The sequence below is a fragment of the Bos grunniens genome, chromosome 12 (assembly GCF_055505025.1).
Source record: "Bos grunniens cultivar Pamir isolate PY7600 chromosome 12, Bosgru_T2T1.0, whole genome shotgun sequence".
In the NCBI taxonomy this organism is placed as follows: Eukaryota; Metazoa; Chordata; class Mammalia; order Artiodactyla; family Bovidae; genus Bos; species Bos grunniens.
The window spans coordinates 21,537,001-21,560,258 of record NC_141176.1 but is presented as its reverse complement, the minus strand read 5'-3'; the positions used below and the strand labels follow the sequence as shown (position 1 = coordinate 21,560,258).

The 23,258-nt window shown below is 48.2% G+C and overlaps 1 protein-coding gene across 8 annotated transcripts in view; it reads left to right on the top strand.

The window, feature by feature from the left end:
- Positions 1-23,258, top strand: part of DHRS12 (dehydrogenase/reductase 12) — a 77,562-nt gene that overhangs the window by 14,960 nt on the left and 39,344 nt on the right. For 5 of the 8 annotated variants that reach the window (XR_015138022.1, XM_086329192.1, XM_086329189.1 and 2 more), the window contains exon 1: positions 22,272-22,386. The exons of the other annotated variants lie outside the window; for them this stretch is intronic. Coding sequence is in view for 3 of the 5 variants with exons in the window: in XM_086329189.1 (XP_086185315.1) it covers positions 22,331-22,386 (56 nt within the window). In the remaining 2 variants the exon portion in view is untranslated. Of the gene's footprint in view, positions 1-22,271; positions 22,387-23,258 lie in introns of those variants that run through there. 8 annotated transcript variants of the gene reach the window in all.

Here is a 23,258-nt window from a genome sequence, read left to right as displayed (position 1 = left end):
GATCCTTTTAAGCCATCTGTGTGCTAATTGACTCTCCTGTGAGCAGCAGCTGTTTTTATTCATTAGCAGTGAGCAGGTATATCAGTCATTACTCATGTTCATTTCACAGCTGGGTTTTGAATGGAAAGGCAGTTCCTACCCAACAACATTGGCATCCAGTATTTAAAGATCTTTGTGTAAAAAGGTTGTCTTGAGCCTTGGAAAATATTTCCATCTAATAATGTCTTCAGTTAAATTAGAGATGCCAAGAAAGGCAGGCCTCTGTAGGCTGATGACAGAGATACACACAATGCGTGTATCTGATTTTGCTCTGGGACCCTGAATTTGCAGGTCTCTGAATACTTAGAAATCTTTATTTATTTCAATGAAATAAGGTATAGTCATAAGAAAACGGTTTACTCCCTCTGTTTAAGTACCAAAGTCGTCATGGGAAATGAAAATGTCAAATCAAAGCTAAAACTTTAAATGTCATTAAATAGAAGTCTTTAGTTCTACAGTGAGAATCCACTTTCGTGGGTTCTGGTGACAAATGCATTGGTCAGAGTAACTTTATGCTGCAGGAACAAATCAATCCTGGAACCTCAGTGACTTAATACTACAAAAGTTTGTTTCTTTTTAAAAATTTTAATTTTATACTGAATCAATTCAGTTCAGTTGCTCAGTCGTGTTCGACTCTGCGACACCATGAACCACAGCATGCCAGGCCTCCCTGTCCATCACCAACTCCTGGAGTCCACCCAAACCCGTGTCCATCGTGTCGGTGATGCCATCCAGCCATCTCATCCTCTGTCGTCCCCTTCTCCTCCTGCCCTCAATCTTTCCCAACATCAGGGTCTTTTCAAATGAGTCAGCTCTTCACATCAGGTGGCCAATGTATTGGAGTCTCAGCTTCAACATCAGTCCCTCCAGTGAACACCAGGACTGATCTTCTTTAGGATGGACTGGTTGGATTTTCTTGCAGTCCAAGGGACTCTCAAGAGTCTTCTCCAACACCACAGTTCAAAAGCATCAATTCTTCGGTGGTCAGCTTTCTTTATAGTCCAACTCTCACATCCATACATGACCACTGGACAAACCATAGCCTTGACTAGACGGACCTTTGTTGACAAAGTAATGTCTCTGCTTTTGAATATGCTGTCTAGGTTGGTCATAACTTTCCTTCCAAGGAGTAAGCGTCTTTTAATTTCATGGCTACTATCACCATCTGCAGTGATTTTGGATCCCAGAAAAATAAAGTCAGCCACTGTTTCCACTGTTTCCCCATCTATTATACTGAATATATTAGTTTCAGGTGTACAGCGAAGTGATTAAGTTATACGTATATCCATTCTTTTCAGGTTATTTTTTCATTTAGCTTATTACAGGATATGGAGTAGAGTTCCCTGTGCTGTACAGTAGGTCCTTGTTGATTATGAAGGTTTATTTCTTGCTCATGCAAATTCTGGTGTGGGTCAGGAGCCTTTCCAGGGCTTCCTGCAAGTGATGTGATGATGTCATGCTCTAAGCTGCTTCAGTCTTGAGCACTGACCATCTCAACCCACGGTTTCCAGTGGGTCAAAGCAGGGGAAGGATCAAAGCGAAGGATCATGAGTCAGTTTTTAAATGTTTTGGCCCCCAAATGTCCCACAGTCCTTTGGCTGAAATGAGTCTCCCAGCTCTGGATACCCACAAGGGGGCTGGGAAATGTGAGGGCCACGTACTGAGCCGTCAGTGCTTCTGCACAGCCAGAACGTGTGCTCAGACCCAGACTGAGGGTGATGGGCATTTCCTTCTAGTGTTTTAGAATATTTATTTCTATTTCATAATTTATTTGGTTGTGCTGGGCCTTAGTTGTGGCGTCTGGGATCTTCAGTTGCAACAGGTGGGCTCTAGTTCCCTGCTGCTGCTGCTAAGTTGCTTCAGTCGTGTTCGACTCTGTGCGACCCCATAGATGGCAGCCCTCCAGGCTCCCCCGTCCCTGGGATTCTCCAGGCAAGAACACTGGACTGGGTTGCCATTTCCTTCTCCAATGCGTGAAAGTGAAGTGGCTCAGTCATGTCTGACTCTTAGCGACCCCATGGACTGCAGCCTACCAGGCTCCTCCATCCATGGGATTTTCCAGGCAAGAGTACTGGAGTGGGGTGCCATTGGCTTCTCCAGCTAGTTCCCTGACCAGGGATCAAACCCAGGCCCCTGCATTGGGAGCATGGAGTCTTAGACACTGGACCACCAGGGAAGTCACTCTTATAGTTTAAATAATGCATCATATTCAGTTCAGTTCAGTCACTCAGTCGTGTCCGACTCTTTGCGAGCCCGTGAACCGCAGCACGCCAGGCCTCTCTGTCCATCACCAACTCCTGGAGTTCACTCAGACTCACGTCCATCAAGTCAGTGATGCCATCCAGCCATCTCATCCTCTGTCGTCCCCTCCTCTTCCTGCCCTCAATCTTTGCCAGCATCAGGGTCTTTTCAAATGAGTTAGCTCTCCACATCAGGTGGCCAAAGTATTGGAGTCTCAGCTTCAACATCAGTCCCTCCAATTAACACCAGGACTGGTCTCCTTTAGGATGGACTGGTTGGATCTCCTTGCAGTCCAAGGGACTCTCAAGAGTCTTCTCCAACACCACAGTTCGAAAGCATCAATTCTTCAGCACTCAGCTTTCTTCACAGTCCAACTCTCACATCCATACATGACCACAGGAAAAACCATAGCCTTGACTAGACAGACCTTTGTTAACAAAGTAACGTCTCTGCTTTTGAATATGCTATCTAGGTTGGTCATAACTTTCCTTTCAAGGAGTAAGCATCTTTTAATTTCATGGCTGCAGTCACCATCTGCAGTGGTTTTGGAGCTCAGAAAAATAAAGACAGCCACTGTTTCCACTGTTTTCCTATCTATTTCCCATGAAGTGATGGGACCGGATGCCATGATCTTCGTTTTCTGAATGTTCGGCTTTAAGCCAACTTTTTCACTCTCCTCTTTCACTTTCATCAAGAGACTCTTTAGTTCCTCTTCACTTTCTGCCATAAGGGTGGTGTCATCTGCGTATCTGAGGTTATTGATATTTCTCCCGGCAATCTTGATTCCAGCTTGTGCTTCTTCCAGCCCAGCGTTTCTCATGATGTACTCTGCACATAAGTTAAATAAGCAGGGTGACAATATACAGCCTTGACGTACTCCTTTTCCTATTTGGAACCAGTCCGTTGTTCCATGTCCTAACAGCTCTAACTGTTGCTTCCTAACCTGGATACAGGTTTCTCAAGAGGCAGGTCAGGTGGTCTGGTATGCTGATCTCTTTCAGAATTTTCCACAGTTTATTGTGATCCACACAGTCAAAGGCTTTTGAATAGTCAATAAAGCAGAAATAGATGTTTTTCTGGAACTCTCTTGCTTTTTCAATGATCCAGCGGATGTTGGCAATTTGATCTCTGGTTCCTCTGCCTTTTCTAAAACCAGCTTGAACATCTGGAAGCCCACAGTTCACATGTTGCTGAAGCCTGGCTTGGAGAATTTTAAGCATTACTTTACTAGCGTGTGAGATGAGTGCAGTTGTGCAGTAGTTTGAGCATTCTTTGGCATTGCCTTTCTTTGGGATTGGAATGAAAACTGACCTTTTCCAGTCCTGTGGCCACTGCTGAGTTTTCCAAATTTGCTGGCACATTGAGTGCAGCACTTTCACAGCATCGTCTTTCAGAATTTGAAATAGCTCAACTGGGACAGTTCTATGAAGACCTTCAAGACCTTCTAGAATTAACACCCAATGCATCATATTACCATTGGTTAAATAGGCCTAGAGACAAAGGCCTGAGAATAGTTGAGAGAAAACATTGCCATGGGGAGAAGAATCACCATAAGGAAGGGTGTGAGTCTGGGCTGATTTGATAGTTTTCCAATATGGTGGCGAAGGATATGTCAGTAAACTCCTGTCCCACCTGGGGGTGGGGGTGGGGGTGGGTCGGGTGGCTGAACTAGTCAATGGTGATCATGTGGTTGCTGCTGCTGCTAAGTCGATTCAGTCGTGTCCGACTCTGTGCGACCCCATAGACGGCAGCCCACCAGGTTCCCCCGTCCCTGGGATTCTCCAGGCAAGAACACTGGAGTGGGTTGCCATTTCCTTCTCCAATGGGTGAAAGTGAAAAGTGAAAGTGAAGTCGCTCAGTCCTGTCCGAGTCTTAGCGACTGCCTGGACTGCAGCCTACCAGGCTCCTCCGCCCATGGGATTTTCCAGGCAGGAGTACTGAAGTGCCATTGCCTTCTCCGGATCATATGGTGCCTGCCCCTAATACAGCACCAGGTTCTGCACACGGAGGAAGAGTTCTCTGCCTGCTCCACGCTGCCCTGTGGGCCCTGGAAGCAGAGTAAATGGGACCCTTATATTACACAGTGGATACACTGTGGGAATGTGACCCATAAATTGGATCTTATTTTTAAATTATTTTTTGAAATTTTGGCTATGCTGGGTTTTTGTGTGCAGACTACTCTCTAGCTGCGGTGCTCAGGCTTCTCATTGTGGTGGCTTCTCTCATTGCAGAACATGGACTGTAGATGCACGTGGACTCTGATGCCTCCTGGGCCCTCGAGCACAGGCTCAGCAGTTATGGTGCAAGGGTTCAGTTGCTCCGCAGCATGTGGGATCCTCCCTGACTAGGGATCCAACCCGTGTCCCTTGCATTGGGGGATAGATTCCTAACCACTGGACCACCAGGGAAACCCTGGATCTTATTTAAGCCCATCAAGACACATGGATATTTAAAGGGATCCTTTGGTAGAATGCATCATTAGAAATATGGATCATCGTTTGCTGGCTTTTCATAAAAGCAGAGCAGACCTGTAGCCAGTTAGTACCCAGACAAATGGTACAGTGATGTCTAGCCCCAGCTCTGATGTCCTGTGGACTGCCATTCTGTCCATCCACTAAGTACCCTGAAGACTGGGTGGCTTGGGAGACTGGGCAGATTCTCCAAGCAGGGGATCAAGCTTCGGTTTGTGTGATTAACATGTTGGCTCTTGCAGATGTTCGGTTCATTTTCCTGATGGGCATCGTGTTCTTGAAAGCATTTCTCTCAACTTCCCTTTCTCTGCCCTCTGCAGGAATGAAGTTTTTGGAGGACCGTCCCATACAGTCCCTCGTTCCTCTGGGATCACCAGGGCCTTAAAAGCAAAGTCTACGGGTCCGTCGTTTGTAGTTTCTATTGAAATTTAGCTTACAGGCACCATGGAGTGCAGCTTTTAACCCACTCCAGTATTCTTGCCTGGAGAATCCCATGGACAGAGGAGCCTGGCGAGCTACTCTCCATGGGGGTCACAAGAGTTAGTGACTAAACCACCACCACCACTCACAGAACAGCTTCCTCCTAAGCGCAGGGTTATTGAAACAGTAGGATCAGGTTTTTCCAGGTGAGGAGTAATTCACCCAAAGCTTCCCTCCTCTGCTCTGAGTTCAGTGTGCTAAGCTGAGGCTTTCCTCTGACAATCATTGATGCAGAGAAATTACCCACTGCCAACTACTTATACCATTGAATTCAGTTGTAATCACGACCTTTCTCTCTGCTTCTTTTTTAAAAAGTTTCTTGTGTCAGGAAGTACAGATTGCATCTGGTTAAAATGTGTTTGATTTTAGCAGTTCCTAATGTCTGTTTTTAACCATAGCTCCTAGTTCTCAACTGACTAGCATGGAATTCGTTAGCTGCAGTCATCAGTCAGACATTAAACTCTGATGTTTAGGGGCGATGTCTGTGACTCTCAAGCTTATGTCAGTCTAGAGAGCTGATTTGCTCTTGGGTAGTATTGACATATGGTGAAACAGGAATAGTGATGGAAAAGGAAATATCAAAGGTCCTGCATAGCCTGCAGTTAAGTTTTCAAAATTCCTAGCCCACAGAAATGTCACGGCTGCCAAAAGCACCTTAGGTCTAAAATACCTGAGGTCCACCTCCATTTATCAATGACCTTTCCCAACCATCCAAGCTTTCCATATCAAAAGCTGCAAAATACAAGCATTCATTTTTCCAGCTTCCTTCTGGTGCTTGGGGCCTTTAAAAGAGGCTGCCCGGTGGCTCTGGTCATCATATTAATCTGAGACATCAAAAGAATGTCTTCAAGATGGCTGTCCTCATATGCAATCAGTAGCTACAAGCTCTGCTCTGTGTTGGGAAATGTATATGATTTAGAGCCTTTTTGGTTTGAGTCCACCTCACTGTTAAACGCCCTCCTCTTTTGGCAGCTGTCTGCTGGGCAGTCTTAGTGTGTGCGTGCTCAGTCGTGTCCACCTCTTTGTGACCCTACAGACTGTAGCCCACCAGGCTCCTCTGTCCATGGGATTTTCCAGGCAAGAATACTGGAGTGGGTTGCCATTTCCTTCTCCAAGGGATCTTCCGGACCCAGGGCTTGAACCCGTGTCTCTTGCGTCTCCTGCATTGGCAGGCAGATTCTTTACCACTGAACCACCTGGGAAACCCATTGGGCAGTGTTCTGGAATGCATAAATACACGATCCTTTCTCTTAACATCCCGATGAAGGCTACCTGGGGCTCGGTTTAGCTCCAAGGAGACCCAAAGGCTCTTGGATCAATAGTGCTGCATATCCCCTGTGGCCCCGCAGTGTTAGGGGAAAGCTCTGATGGACTAAGTGCCATAGAGATGCTCAAAACAAGGAACAGTTTTCAGCAGTCATTACCTCTGCCCCACCCTCTCTCACCTCATAATCAGGCTGCAAACTAGAACTTTCCTTTAGAGATGTTACCATCCATGGAGTCTGTTCCTCTTAATAACAGCAAACTTTTGTCTTATGAAAGTCAGCTCAGAACCCAAAGGTAATTTATTTTAATGAACAAACGAGAGCCCTAATAAGCAGCATTGATTTTTTTTTCCCTGGCAATCGAAAACTGTTTGAAGCCAAATTAAATTTTTGTGCTCATCATAGCGAGGCAATAGACAGTAAGTCCATAACCACGAGAACAATAGCAACAGGTCTATAGAATCCCCCGACAGAGAGGTTTACTAGTGAGGCCCGTGTTTTCTGTTTAACCCCCTTGGAACACTGCATCCTCTCTGAAATGAATCACCGTATTGGCACCACCATATTCCATGGCACCACCGTATTCCATGGCACCACCTTATTCCATGGTGTTGAAGAGAAAGCTGCAGAGAAGAGCTTGGACATTTCCCAGGGTCGCCTAAGAGAACTGATGGTCATGACCCATTAGAAGATCAAGAAATGAATTTAGTAGGTTGTGACCACTTAAAAGGGCTTCCCAGGTGGCTCATTGGTAAAGAATCTGCCTGCCAATGCAGGAGACGGAGGTTTGATCCCTGGGTCAGAAAGATCCCCTGGAGGAGGAAATGGCAACCTACTCCAGTATTGCCTGGAGAATCCCATGGACAGAGGAGCTTGGCAGGCTATAGTCCACGGGGTAACAAAGAGTCAAACATAACTGAACATGTATGCATGACCACTTAAAAAAAAAAAAAAAGAATATAAAATATTAGCATGCCAAGTAAGTATTGTGTAATATACAAGCACATGTGTGTATTTGGTATGTTGACCAAGTAATTTACCTTCCAAACTGGAACACTGTTGAGCTGTTGCGAGTACAGGGGATCTCTGATAATAATCACACCAGGAGAACAGCATAAACCGGGACTCCCTGAGCCAGTGAGGACGTTTGGTCACCTGATTGCTAGGCTGTGACAGGAAGTGTATTTGTTATTGAGTGCCATGTTGAAAGAATCTGAAACGCTGATTTACTGGCCATTTCTCTGCTTAACAATCCTCCCCATCTTCCAGGCCTCCACTTCTCAGTAACAATCGCTACCAGCCGGGAGGGCTTATTATGTGCCAGATGCCGTGCTAAGGGCTTGGCCCTCGTTCTGAACTCAATTCAGTTCCCACCTCACCCCTTTTGATGCAGACTCTTGTATCAGAAAGGATTTTTTGAACATAAGGAACAAAATTTCCAGCTAACCTGAGAGGTAATTTGTTAGAAGGGCTGTTAGGAGGCTGGTGTGAGAGGAAGGAACCAGGCAGCTCCAGAAAGCCTGGGCCTAGGGACTGGCCAGGTGCTCTGAGCCAGCAGTGAAGTGATTGAGCCCCAGAGGGTTTCCCTCTCCGGGTGCCAGGTGCCTACCAGCCCATCCTGGGAGGGCGGCCAGGTCCCTGGATCCTGGGTGCCAGGCGGCCCCAGGGTGGGGAAGGCACCTCCAGGGAGGACAGTGCCCCAGATACACCCTCTGTACATGTGATTGTGGAGAAAGTTCCCCAGAGGCTAGGGCCCTGCTCGGAAGGGAAAGGGTGCTGAGTAGCTGAACCCTAAGCTGCGCTGTCAGCTCCAAGCTTACAGATGAGGAAACCGAAGCCAAGAGGTTGCTTTTCTTGGGTTTCTATGGCAGCGATGGTCGAGCTCCTGTGCCCCCATGCCTGCCCTACCTCTTAGTCTTCTTCAGCCACCCCGCTCCTTCCACCTGGGTTTCCCCAGTTGCCCAAACGCACCACCCTTCATCTTTGCCATCCCACTTCCCATTCCTACCTTTCTCTGCTCACTGGGGTTCGGACTATACTCCTTCTTCCAGGAAGCCCTCCCTGAATGCATCAGCTTTATCCAAGTAGCTCTCTAGACCCCTCTGAGCCCTCACTTCCCTTTTCTTATGGAAATGTTCTGCCTCCCAGCCAGGCTGCAAGTCTTATTCCTAGAAAGGCTCATAAATAAACAATTACTGTAGAATGTGAGAGACATGGTAGAAATACATACTTAAGAATCATGGAAACCCAGAGGAGAGATTTCTAACCCAGCAACTGATTGAGTTGAGGAGGCCCAGTGGAGCTTCTCATGAGCCTGGAGTTCAGGAATGGAGTTGCAGACTTGGGTGCCATCCGTCTGTAGGTGGGTGGTGTTACTCAGGAGTCATGCCGTCGGCCTGTAGGTGGTGTTACTTGGGGGTCATGCTGTCGGCCTATAGGTGGTGTTACTCGGGGGTCATGCTGTCAGCCTGCTGGTGGGTGGTGGTACTCAGGGGTCATGCAGAGTGAGCGCATAGGACCTGGGCACATCTGAGAGTCCATGAGGGCAAGCTGCTGGGAGAGTTTGCTGGTTTCTTCAACGCCTGCAAAGATCTTACCAGCAAAATGCTGAGTATTCTAGCAGACTCAACAAATGCTTGCCCGCCTGGGTCTGGGAAAGGCACTTTTGCTCTTTTCAGAGTGACAACTTTGTACTTATAAGAGTTTTCAAAGGTTTTTTTTTTTTTTGAGGGGATAAGGCAAAGAATGGGAGAGCTTTTCAAATCACAGTTGCAGTTCCAGTGACTGTGAAGAGAGCGAGGCTTGTTGTTGTTACTGCCACCCCTGCTGGGCTGTTATTCAGCCATGGGCACCTTGAAGTTATAGAAAGAGCACGGACTTTCAAACAAGACACATTTTATCTCTCCTTGCTATGGTGGCTTTTGTTATGAGAAGAGTGCTCTTATTTAATGAGTCTGGCTGCCTTTGGGGAACATTAAGGAGCATCTTTCTCACCCCCAGATCAGCTGGGTTTGCTCTGTCGGGTGGGGATGGGGGTGCACAGCATCCCAAAGACAGCTGTAAAAGCTGCCAAGGTCAAAGAAGTAGATTCCCGCTCGGCATTGGTCTAGACCGCTAGCTGGGCATCGCAGACAGAGTGTCCCTTTCTCAGTGCTTTCTCTGCTCCTGCAGATCCTTTGCTGGGCCTTGGGTCTGCTTCTTTCCCTGGTTATCTGTGTGTGTGTGTGCTAAGTCACTTCAGTCGTGTTGCCTGACTCTGCAACCCCGTGGACTGTAGCCCACCATGCGCCTCTGTCCACGGGATTCTCCAGGCAAGAATACTGGAGTGGGTTGCCATGCCCTCCTCCAGGGGATCTTCTTGACCCAGGGATCGAATCCATGTATCTTATGTCTAACCTGCATTGGCAGGCGGGTTCTTTACTACTAGTGCTACCTGGAAAGCTCCTGGTTATCTGCGTACTTCTCTGATTTGCTGATGGTATAAACCAGTGGTGTGTGTTTTTTGGCTGGGTTGCATGCGATTTCACTAATGTAGATGTTTTTGGTCTCTGAGTTTTAATTCTACACGGTAGCAAATCTACTTAATGCCAGGCTAGGGTTTGGAAGTCTTCTGTAAATCCATTTGTTTGGAAGTCCACGATGACACAACAGCCACCGCTATCATACCCTCTTGACGCTGTTTTGAGATGAGGTTCCTGGGAGCTGTGGTACCATGTCAGGGTGTCACCCCTAGGGTAGGGGGAGCCCCTGTGCTTTAGAATTCTAGATGAAGATTCTGTCACGTGTCACAGCCTTTGTCTGGTTTTATGTGGAGCTGGGCTGCTGTGTGTGTGCAAACTTTATAATCAAACCAATTCCTGAGTGGCCACCAGTGTGGGGCACCTCCCTTTTTCATAAATGTCGGCTCAAATAAAGAGGGGCTCGTTCCTCTCCATGACTTTAAGAGAAAAGGACGCATGAGTCCCATGGAGCATGCTCATTGAGTTTGGGGGCATCTGTCTCCTGGAATCACGTTTGGTCCTGGTTTCCTCCTGGGTTAAGAAGAGGGTGCTAGCTGCGCCCTCTGCTGGGCAAAGAAGGGAGAGCCTTTATTCCACCCCAGTCCTGGGTATTTTCTAACTTTCTTTTCGAGTCACAGAGGAAGATCAGAGGGTTTGCAACTTGCAATTCCTGCGCTCATCTGTGGTGCCCGTGCCATTTCTGTTGTGTCTCCACGTCGCTGTCTCTGTGCTGGGTGCCTGAGAGGGCCTGTGAGCAGGCAAGACGTTCCATGGGTGAGGGACCCAGACAGTTGCTCTGAAACAAATGGATCCCAGAGAACTCCTGTGCATGAATGCATGGAAGGGACCCTGGGTGACTCAGGTGATTCGTTCACCCACACTAGCAGGCTTTGACTGGTAATGTATTAGGGCCTCCCTCAAGGGATGGTGAGGGCTTCCCTGGTGGCTCAGACGGTAAAGAAACCTGAGACAAAAAGATCCCCTAGAGAAGGGAGTGGCTACCCACTCCAGGATTCTTGTCTGGAGAATGCCATGGACAGAGGAGCCTGGCGGGCTGCAGTCCATGGGGTTGCAAAGAGTTGGACATGACTGAGTGACTAACCCTTTCACTTCACTCAAGGCATGGTGATGATGGTTGACACATTTCAGGAAAGAAGTTCACGGCCAAGGCAAATGTCCACGACTGTGGTTCTCTGAAAGTCTGGCTTAATCCAGAGACGATGTCCACACTGTGTAGGAAGTGATGGCTGCAGGCCCTTGAACTGATTCCATTAGTACCATTTCCCTCATCTGGGCTCTTGATAGAAGAAGAGCGTGGCAAGCTCACAGTAGTGATGGCTAGTAAGGCCTAGAGGGCGGACATTCTATTAATACACTGCTTATACCTTAAGTATCTATACCTGTGTACTGAAGTATATATACTTACGGGCTTCCTGGTGGCTCAGCAGTAAAGAATCCTCCTGCGATGAAGGAGCCGCAGGAGATAACGGGTTCTATTCCTGGGTCAGGATCACTGGAGGAGGGCATGGTGACCCACTCCAGTATTCTTGCTTGGAGAATCCCATGGACAGAGGAGCCTGGTGGGCTACAGTCCATGGGGTTGCAAGGAGTCAGACACGACTGAGCGACTTAGCACGCACACATATATATGAAGTGTAGGTATTCATATATACTGAAGCGCCGAGGCTGACCCAGAACATGGCTACCCGTCCCTGCCAAGCATCCTAAGGCAATGGTATTCTGGGTAAATGAACACAGTAACAGCTGAACTTTCTGGATGTTATGAAAACTCAAAGAAGAGATCCACATGGCAAGGAGGGATAATCAGACTTTCTCTTCTGAGAAAAGTCTGCAGCAAAAACAAAGTGTACCCTGAAATCACTTAATTCTTTTTGCCACATTGAAAAAAAAAATCTTGATCCTACTCCTTGCCTGAATCTATCGAGATGGCAGCTGAACACAGTAAAATGGAATTCTTCCACTGGGGTCAGCCACGCTGGTGGGTCTCAGACCTCAGCGAACGTCAGAACTACCCATGGGTTTGTTCAAGAGGCAGAATCACAGCCCACAGCTATTGTCATGTGTGGGACCCCACTGATTCTGATTCCGTGGGTTAGAGTACCACATGTGTGTGCCCCCCAGGCCACACAAGAGGCACACACTGGCCCAGGACAGCCCCAGGCTGGCGGTGACCGTGAGGGCAACAAGACGTTCCTTTCAGTATTTCACACCGTTTCCATCTGGTTTAGCGCGAGATGAAGCAGAGTAGCCAGTAACCTCCATTTTTGTGTAACTGTATCTTGTGCTTTGGTTTCCTTGTGGGCATCTGCATGGTGAAGAAATGAACTTGGGACAGTTTGTTCCTCAGCGCCTCCCCTGAATGCCCCCAGGGAGAAAATCCTCCAGGCCCTGGGGCTCTGTTTGTCCTTAAACCAGTGGGATCCCCACGGGTGCAGACTTTGCACTCGGAAGACAGCGACCATCAGTGGCCTGTCATAGGCAGATTTTGCTCCACGGAGCTCATAATCCTCAAGCAGATGGAGGGTTTTGTAGTGGAGATTCTAGAAAAATGAATTGACAGAAAATTCTTCTTACTGATTCTAGTGGTCATTTTTCTTTTCATGATTATGAAAGTAAGAAGAAAATGCATCTTTCTCAGAGATTGAATTTCAGTATTCTGTTTTCAGGTCAGCTGGTATCATAGTAGCCAGGTTATCTTGACTATCTTGGGAGACGGCATTTTGCTCTTTAACAAAAGGGAAATAGGAGGAGTATATTTAACATATATTCCAATATTTTAAATTGGAATATAGTCGATTTACAATGTTAATTTCTGCTCTGCAGCAAAGTGATTCTGTTATACATACATATATTCTTTTTTATGCTTTTCCACTATAGTTCATCACAGGATATTGAATATAGTTCCCTCGTGCTATACAGTACTTCCTTGTTGTCTATGCATTCTGTATATAAGAGTTTGCATCTGTTAACCCCCAATCCCCAGTCCATTCCTCTCCCAGCCTCTCCCCCTTGGCAACCACAAGCCTACTCTCTGTATCTGTGAGTCTGTTTCTGCTAAAAGTTCCTTTGTGTCATAGTTTAGATTGCACAGGTAAGTGATACCCTATGATAGTTGTCTTTCTCTGTGTGGTTTACTTCACTTAGTGTGATCGTCTCTAGTTCCATTCGTGTTACTGCACACGGCATTGTTTCCTTCTTTTATACGGCCGAGTGGTGTTCCACTGTGTGTGTGTATCACATCTGCTGGTGCACATTTAGGTTGGTTCCATGTCTTGGTTGTTGTTAATAGTGCTTCCATGAACATAGAGGTGCCTGTATCTTTTTTGTTTATATTTTTGTCCAGATACATGCCCAGGAATGGGATTGCTCGATTACATGGAAGCTCTATTTTTAGTTTTTTGAGGAACCTCCATAATGTTTTCCATAGTGGCTGCCCCAGCTTACATTCAGGTGGTGAGTGTTTTCAGATACAATCTTCTATTGTTTTCTCTGGAACAGTTTCTTAAATCAGTTAACTTTTAAAGTTTAAAATTTTCTTACTGCATTGTATGGAAGTATACTTCCACTTCATAGGAAAAGAAAAGGCAGCTGGGACTTTCTGCTGATTTGTACATACCAAGTGTGGCAGTAAGTTCCACAAATTTCATCACTCCTGAAGTCTCTTAAAACCCTCTCTTCTGATCGCTTCCTCTTCATTCCATTGGTGAGAAAGGGGTCCCTTACCCTGACTAAGGTGGCCAAGCATACAGCAGCTGTCACTGAACAGATGAGACTGACAGCCTTTTCTGAGTCACATATACTCACAGCCTGGGGAGAAGGCCATGGCGTGCCATGCGGTGCCACGTGGAGGTTGCATACAGGAACAAAGTAGACACACAGGCACGGAAGGAGTCCTGTAAGAGGGTGGGGTCACCTGTAGAGCCGCAGGAGGATGTGACTGGTTTGTGTGAATAATTACACAGGCTGGCAGGGAAGTAAAGCCTGTTAACTTGAGAGGGTGGGGTGTGGCCAGTCTGACTGATGGAGGGCACTCGCCGGATGGGGAGCCATCCCCACTGGGCAGTGGGTAGATCTGGTGAAATCAGAGAACTCACAGCTAGGACCCTGGGCCTCTGTGAGGCTCAGAGACGCCAAGGCAGCCCAGGAAGTTTCGGACCTTGCAGTATACCCCCTCCATCCCAGCCTTTATTCGCTGGCTTATTCCCTGGGTTACTTAGTCCTGGTTTCAAGTCTGGATTTGAACTTAACCACCAAAGCAGCAGGGGAGATACAATCAATGATAAGGTATACATTGTCCATGAAATTCACCCTCCAAGCATCGCTGCCCAGGAGAGACTGCTTGCTGTCTCCTTCCTGAACAGCTCTGTCCCTGGTTGACAGCGCTGACCTCCTTCTAATGATTTCCCCCCACAATTGCAAAAATCTTGCAGTCTGATTGAATTCTTCCAAGCCAATTTTTCTTTTTGCCCTTTATCTCTTCATAGGAATATTTCAGCCTTAGAATGTCCTGTAGCCTGTGCTTTTCCATAGCTGCACACACAAAAAAGGCATTTTGCAACTCAATCTATGGTATATAAGTCTGTTTATAAAGCAGCCAGTTTCCCAGTCCACTGGGCAGGGCGCTGGGGCTCAGCTCCTGGGATCCCAGCCCAGTGGGGCCGCCCCAGCTGCAGCAGGTGCGGCAGCTAATGGCTCACACCTGCAGCCTTTCCTGGAGCCCACCATCAGCTGGGTAGAGCCAACTTGTGCATGAGTTACACTCCCATGCACACACACACACACACGCACACACATACACGGTGACTGTCCATCGCTAAGGACTGACCGGGACAGGAGGACATCCCAGCTTCAGGGCAGATCCAACTCTGCTGTCGTTCATGTTCCAGAGCTCCCCGAGGGATCAAGCCAGACCTCACAGAAGCCACACCCTTCCCGGACTTCTTCCTTTTTCCTGTGCTTCCCCCTGTCCTGCATTTGGGTTTCTCCTGAGACCACTCCCCTCAATAAATCGCATTAAGTGAAGTTCCTCTGCAGGCTCTGCCTCCAGGAAACCTGACCCAGGACAGAGCTGTGTCTCCACAGCTGAAGGCAGGAGATAAATCAGCAGCAGAATCCCTTTTATAAGCCCTTTTATTTTCCTAAAATGACTGTTCTAAAACTTTATTTTCTTTATAGAAGTGATACACACTCACGGCTAAACATTCAAGTAGTGTCAAAAGGTATAAAAGCGTAAAAGATTTCAAACCCTACCCTGACTCTTAGTTCTAGTCCCCAAAAAGGTCACCCGCATTCATTTTTTAGTCTCATTTCAGAACATGTTTATGTGTATTTTTTAAGTATGAATGTGATTTTTATATAATTTCTATCACATTATTCATACCTCTCTGCAACCTGCTTTTTTCCATATACACCATGACTTTCTTCCCATCATCAATGCAAAGAGATCTGCCTCAAAAATGATGAGTAAACTTTTTAAACTCATTTAAAAAGTTAACGTCCTCTGTAACTGGCAGGGTCCATCATTTCTGTGTATCTAAATGGAAACACTAGTAATTTGACATTTTATTTTGCCAAATGAACAACTGAGAGCTCAGTTTGAGAAAGCAGTTGTCATTTCCCTCCTCGTGCTAAACACGTGAGCCTGACTGAACCCGAAGCCTCTGTGAGAGGACTGAGGAGCCGGTTAGATGAAGACCCACCTGAGGGCAGCTCAGTGGCCCCCAGCAGTGGATTAAAAATGACGAGAGGGAAACAAGTTGATTTGTTTCTGTTATTCACAGCCACAAAACCACATTTTGTATGGAGCAAACTGCCCCTCCAATAGAGAGTGAGACTGTGCGTTTGATTAAGTAGATAACTAGATGTGCTAGGCAATGAATACACAATGGAGGCAGGACTGAATATCTCAGGAATTATAAAATGTGTTTTAAGATATTTAACAGCCACAATTAACCACAGAGATAGCATCTCACGCCCATTCTGATGGCTACTATAAAACAGCAAAACCCAGAGAATAACGAGCGTTGGGGGAAAGGGTGTAGGGAAATTGGAACCCTTGTGCACTGTGGGTGGGCATGGAAAATGGTGCAGCTGTTATGGAAAGCAGCACGGAGCTTCCTTAAAAAATTAAAAATAGAACACCATATGATCCTGCTATTCCATTTCTGGTTATATACCCAAGGGAATTGAAAGCAGGGTCTTGAAAAGATACTTGTACACCAGTGTTCACAGCAGCATTATTCACACTAGGCAAAAGGTGGAAACAACAAGTGTCCTTTGCGGGATGAATGGATGGATAAACAAAATGTGGCGTATACATCCCATGGACTCGTGTGTGTGTGTGTTCAGCCGCTAAGTCGTGTCTGACTCTTTGTGACCCCTGTGGATTGTAGCCTGCCAGGCTCCCCTGTCCATGGGATTTTCCAGGCAAGAACACTGAGGTGGGTTGCCATTTTCTCCTCCAAGGGATCTTCCTGACCCAGGGATCGAACCTGCGTCTCCAGCATTGGCAGGCAGATTCTTTACCACAGATGTTTAGTCTTAATAAAGGAAGAACATTCTACATTTGCCACATTAATGAACATTGATGACATTATGCTGAGCGAAATAAATCAGTCATGAAAGGACGAATACTATACGATTCCGCTCAACGGGAGGTCCCTGGAGCAGTTGGATTCATAGAGACAGGAAGCAGAATGGTGGTTTCGAGGAGCTGGGAGGAAGGGAGAGGACGGAGCTGATGTTTAATGGGCACAGAGTTTCAGTTTTGCAAGATGAAAAGCTCCGGAGATGGATGGTGGTGATGGTGGTACAGCAATGTGAACGTACTTAATGCCACTGAACTGTACACTTACAAAAAATTTGAGATGGTACACTTTATGATACATATATTTTGACCACAATTTAAAAATACATAAATAAAATCATGCATTCCTCAAACCTTCCCAGGATTAAACAGCTGGCAAGGGCAGGGCCCTTTAGTCATTCCATGCCTATGTAAGGGCACATGTGTTCACAGGCTCAAGCCCAGTCTCAGTCTTAGTTGACTGAGACCCATCTTTGGTCTCCAAGTGCCTCTAACTTAGGGAGAGAGGGTGTGGAGGTGGGGAGGGTAGCTGGCAGAACTTTGGGAACTCGAAGCCACCCAGTCAACATAGGAACCAATCAACCAACCCAAAAGAGGAAGGAGATGGTAGGGGAGGTTTCCAGCTCCACGTGCTCAGTCGTGTCTGACTCTGTGCTACCCTATGCACTGTAGCCCACCCGGCTCCTCTGTCCATGGGATTCTCCAGGAAAGGATACTGGAGTGGGTAGTCTATCCCTTCTCCAAGAGATCTTCCTGACCCAGGGACTAAACCCGTGTCTCCTGCATTGCAGGCAGATTTTTTACCCCCTGGACCATTGGGGAAGCCCTTCCAGCTCCACAGACACATGACTTAAAGAAGAAACTGAAGAGAAGCCACCAGGAGACGTGTTGGGGGTTTCCCTACAGAAAAGGTTAGATCCTGACTGTCAGCTTGGAATCCTGGCTCTGGTCCTTTCTAGATTCTAGTGTCGTCATGGACATGCCTTGAAATTCTCTGTGCTGCAGGCTGCTCATTTTAAATGAGCTTAGAACAGTGCTTGGTACCTGGCAAGTGGAGTATAAGCTCTTATTAAATAAGAGAAAAGGTCCTCTATTCCATCCTTATTCCTACGGCCCAAGGACTGGGCGGGTGGAGTGGGGTTTGGGGGAGACTTAGGCTCAGGGACGTGGGGCGTCTCCTTTGAAGAGGCATCAGGGCTGAATGTAGATATTCCGACTTTTGACCCCAGCTCTTGTCACTGTGTGTCTGCCACCCTCTCCCTGCCCCTGGTGGCCCTTGTCTGGACCCAGCAGTGAGAACCAGGCGGTCCTGGGAGTCACTGGTCAGGGCCAGGCACAACAACCCCTTAGAGCATCAGCGCACTTACCTCTGGCCCCTGAGCCTCACTGGAGAAAACTTTTGCACTCAGAACCTGCCTGCCAGGAAGCAGCCCTAGAAACAGACTGTATGAGAGTTTCAGACCAACATAAGCCACGTCTGCCGGAAATCATTTCCTTTGTTCATTCACTTAGGGTGACTGATGGACCCAGGCGTCACGACTGTCCTGCCCTTGGCCCATCTCATCCATGTGTTTGGTTCTTGGAGGGTGGACAGGGCTGGAGAATGAAGGTGGACCATCGTATTTTTTTTAATAGTTGGTGGTGGTTTAGTTGCTAAGTCGTGTCGGACACTTGCGATCCCGTAGATTGTAGCCCGCCAGGCTCCTCTGTCCATGGGATTCTCCAGGCAAATGTACTGGAGTGGGTAGCCATTTCCTTCTCCAGAGGATCTTTCCAACCCAGGAATCCAACCCGGGTCTCCTGCATTGCAGGCATATTCTTCACCGACTGAGCTATGAGGGAAGACCTCATTATAGTTATAAACCTTTTAATAGTTATTTGATCAATTTATTTGGCTGCACCAGGTCTTAGTTTTGGCTTATAGGGTCTTTAGTTGCAGCATGTGGGATCTAGTTTCCCGACCAGGGATCAAACCCGGGCTCCCTGGGAGTATGGAGTCTCAGCCACTAGACCACCAGGGAGTGCCTGTTTTTCGACCTGAATAAGGAATTCATGAACACAGTACAAAATTCAAAGGCACAAAAGGGTGTTTGGTGTAAGCAGAGTCTCCCTCCCCACTGACAAAGCTCTTACCAAATGACATCCCCCTGCCCCCTGCCGCCCCATGATTAGTTGCCAGGAAAGGAAGAAAACCCTTAAATCAGTGGATTTGCTCTTCAGGGAGTTGGTTCAGATGGGCAACAGACAGTTGCCTTGGGGGTAGCACGTCCGTAAAAGCAGGGGGCATCAAGGGACTTGGGAAGATAACCACAAAGGCGGTTCTAAGGGGGTCCTGCCTCCTGCTGGGTGCCGGAGTGGGTGGCTTGTCTGCCACGTCACCCCTGAGCTGCTTCTCTCCTGTCTTAGTGTGAACCCCCCAAAACAGCCTCGGTTTCTTGTAAGCCTTTTGTCAGTCAGGCTGGGAGGCCCCATCCCTTCTCGTGAATGCAGAAGAGACCGGTTGCTTAATCCATGTATAGACAAGGTCTGGACACTGAGGAATAACTGGGAGCAGCATCAGAGACCCTTCTTCCCGCCCCCTGCCTCTCCCTTGTTCCTTTCCGTTTCCTTCCCTTTGCTTTCACTTCTCTTCCCCACCCCCAAGTGCACCCTAAACACATACAATGAGCAGTGCCTGGGCTTCCCGTGGATTTATGATTTATGGTTATTCATCTTATTATCTAAGTGGTTTTGCCAGGTAAAATATTAAGGCAGCACTGCCATTATAACCTTGTCTTCCATGATCTCATTGGCAGCTGGTGTTGCCATGACAACTGGGTTGGAGAAACTGGTACTGAGTTTCAGTGGAAGAGATGCAAACACTGGTGTGTATGTGTGTGTGCGTGTGTGTGTGTGTGTATATACACGCAGACCTCCTATCATGTATATCTCTGGCGCAGAAAGCCATGGACTTCTCAATCCTCACCTTCTGCTTCTCCTTCCAGTTTGGTCAAAATTAGCTTCAGGGCTCTGAATCAATTAGAAGGAGGCTTTGGAGGGTGATTTCTTTGTGTGGCTTTTGACTAGCAAATTGAAACTAGAGACAGAGAAGAGATATCTTCCAGGCTTTCTCCCCGCCTGAAATGAAGCAAAGATACCCACTGGATGTTGCCCTTTTAAAAGCACCTTGGGCATAACTTACTTAATATCTTTGTGTAATTCTCTTATTAGTCATAGAAAGAGCTTGAAGGGGCCCCAGATGTCATCTCTCTAATGTCCTTTTCATTTAGATGAGAAAACTGAGGCCCAGAAAGGTTAAGTGACTTGCCCCCATAGAGTATGGTCTGCTGAGAGGCCATTGGCTCTGAAATTGCACTGCGTGGCTCAAATCCTGGCTCCAGGGTGCATTTACTGTGACCTCACAGTAAACGTGACCTCAGCCAAGGGGCTTCCCCTCTAAGCTTCAGTTTTGTTCATCTGTAAAATGGGGATGATAGCCAGAGCAACCTTACTAGGTCATTGTAGGGATTAAGTGACATAATCCACAACATTTGGACTTGTTCATTCACCAAGTCGTGTCTGACTCTGCAACCCCACAGACTGCAGCATGCCAGGCTTCCCTGTCCCTCACCATCCCCTGGAGTTTGCCCAGATTCATGTCCATTGAATTGGTGATGGCATCCAGCCATCTCATCCTCTGTCTCCCTCTTCTCCTTCTGCCTTCACTCTTTCCCAGCATCAGGGTCTTTTCCAATGAGTCGGCTGTTCCCATCAGGTGGCCATAAATTTTATCACTATTACCCAGGGCCACACTGAGAATCAGTGACAAAACAGAACCAAAATCCAGCTCAGCTAGGTCCTTAAACTGGACCCTTTTCCCACAAATCCCATCCTGTCCTTTCTTTCTTGTTCCTTGTCATCCAGGGAAGAACGGAGGTCCCTTCTGAGATGTGGGTTGTCTTTTCTCAAAACCCCCTATGAATTGTGTACAGCGCAGTCCCTAGCGTATACTTGTTGATTTGAGGGTAAATATTACATGCTTCATGCACTAACAGAACATGCATGGAATGTATACGGGGTGGCTGCAATGCAGGAGGGAAAGAATGAGAAGAAAACTTAGGGCAGGAAATGAACAGTTTTTGACCATAACCAGGCATTTTGCTGAGCTCTTTACAAATGCATTTAATCATCACAACAGCCCCATGAAGTGAACATATTCATCCCCACTGTATGCGAATAAGAAAACTAAGTCAGAGTAGGTCTGCAGCACACCGGGATGTACACAGCAGGTTGAGAGAGCTCGGTTTCCACCCAACCTTTTACAACAAGGTGCTGCTGATGCCCTCAATACACCGTGTCGTTCACAAGAACGTCTCACCCGCTCTGTGAGCCAAAAGCACATTTCCTGAGGTGGTGAGTTTGAACAGACTGGTACCTCTTCCATCACTGACACAAAGCCGAGGGTACAAAGCAGTTGTGTAACTCTGGGGGTCCAAAATGCTTTCCTGGTCCAACCTGACTGGCATTGAAAAGTCACATCAGGCTGGGTGGCTTTGCAGAATGCCACTTGTTTAAACTCCTTTTCATCGCTCTGGCAAGAAGATGAGCAATGCAGGGGAACCTCACAGTCCTGTTCAGAGGAGCAAGCTGTTCTGGGGAAATGTATTTCAAAAGGTATCCTGAATTAAAAATACGCCCACTTGGGAGGGGGCAGCGAACCTATATCCTCTACTGTAGGTAATGAGGCCATTAAACCAGCTGGTCTCTGCACATCTTATGTAAGAATGGCTCAGTCTCTGGGTGAGTCTGGTAAACTAGTATAGAATTTAACCGAGTGAGGCTCTCCTAACGGAGTTAGAGATGGAGGTCAGATGGGGACAAGGGTGCCTGACTCCTACGTAACAGGGGCCCAGAGTGGGCTGGGTTGACTAGTCTAGCGTGTGGGTTGGCATAGCCATTATGCTTTTTTTTCTTTCCACTTGCACTGTGTGTTTAGTTGGCCTCGGGGGATTGGGGAGGCGGATGAAGATTTGAAAGCGATAAAGGGCTCCTTCCTGACATTACATGACGTTGCAGAACTGTGGCAAAAGCCTGTACTTCGGAGACAGACTCACCTCTCAGGAGGGAGATCTAGTCTGCCTTGCCCCAGGCGGGTCACTGTGAGCACCTTACAGACTTATCGCACCTGCTGATGAAGCACTGTCCCTCCGCTGAGTTACTGCAAGTATTTGGTGAAATAAGATAGGTGGAAACTTAGAAAATACTAGTTTTTCAGTAACCCCTATGCTAAAACCCATCAGATGGAGGCATCTTTTCAGTATCAGTAAGCCTCCTCGTTTTGAGTCCACACCATTTTCTGGGTCATCAGATTCGAGGAGGTGTGTTTCGGTGCCAGCTCTGCGTCCCAGTGATACCCAGCTGGCAGGTAACCCCCAACAGGTACTGACGCCGGCTTGCACCCCACGAGGACCCTCCCTGCAGGGTCTGCCCTCCCTCCCCGCTGCCTTCTGAGGCCCGGGCCGGAGTGGGGCGCTCTCCAGAGCCGCGGCAGGGCAGGGCAGGGCTGGGCCGTGGGGGGCGCGCTCCGTATAGTACCGAGACCCGGCCGCATTCCCAGTGGGGACCAGCCCCGGAGGCCGTGGCGTTTACATAACTGCGATGATGTAACCGCTGGCGGGCCCGGAAGGGCGGGGCAGGGGCCCGGGAGCGCGGGGCCGCAGGACTCTTGCGTGCGGCGCCCTGCCCACCATGCTCCTCTACCGCAGCGCCGCGTGGTTCGCCAAGGGGCTGCGCGAATACACCAAGTAAGGGTGCGCGGGGTACCGCGCCGGCGCCCGGGGCCCGGGGGCGGGCAAGCCCGGCGGCCGTCACGCGGCCCGCCTCGGCGCGGGTAGGCGGGATGAGCGGGAACGCGCCCGCGACTCCCCGGCGATCACTCGGACCCACCGAGCGACGGAGGCGCTCGCCTGCCGGCAGCCCACCTACTGCAGCCACGACCCAACCCGGGGGCGCTCTTGGGCCTGGCTGGCCCCCAGGGGCGGGGCTTGTACTCGCGGGGCTCCACCCACTGACGTCAGGCGGCCCAGGGGTCTGCGAGCCTCCTGGGCGTTGCTTGGACACCCCGCTTGGGCGTGCTCTGGCTCTTGTCTCCTTGGGGCTGTTTTCGGCGTCAGAAGGGGTTAGTTCTAAATTGCTAGTTGAGATTCCGCTTAGTACTTTCCTGGATGTGTTTTTGTCCTTACTAATAAAATGCGGCTTGTGGACTGTGACCGCTCCCTCCAGCTGGAACATTCCGGGCACGAGTTTCAGGGCGGGTGTAGACCACGCGTCCAGTGTGAGCTTGTTGAACATTGCTTGATGGTTCCCGCCCCGCTCCCCCCTTCCCCGCCAATCGCCCCGTGATCACCCTGGCTGTGCCCCAGTCGACCCGCCCCCTCACTGTGGTCTTTGAGGGGTGGCCACTTCTGGGAGGTGGATTTTAATCTTAGAATTAGTCTCTCCCAGTGGTTCTCATCCCTGTTTGAAACCAAAAATTACCGGCAGAAAATTGTTGAGGATATCAGCTTTCAGGCCCTCCCAGTGGACATTTTGATTCAATTGATGTGCACTGGGGCCTAGATTGATATTTTATTTAAAAAAAAAAAAATCCTGCAGGTTCTTCTCTTATGCAACCCTC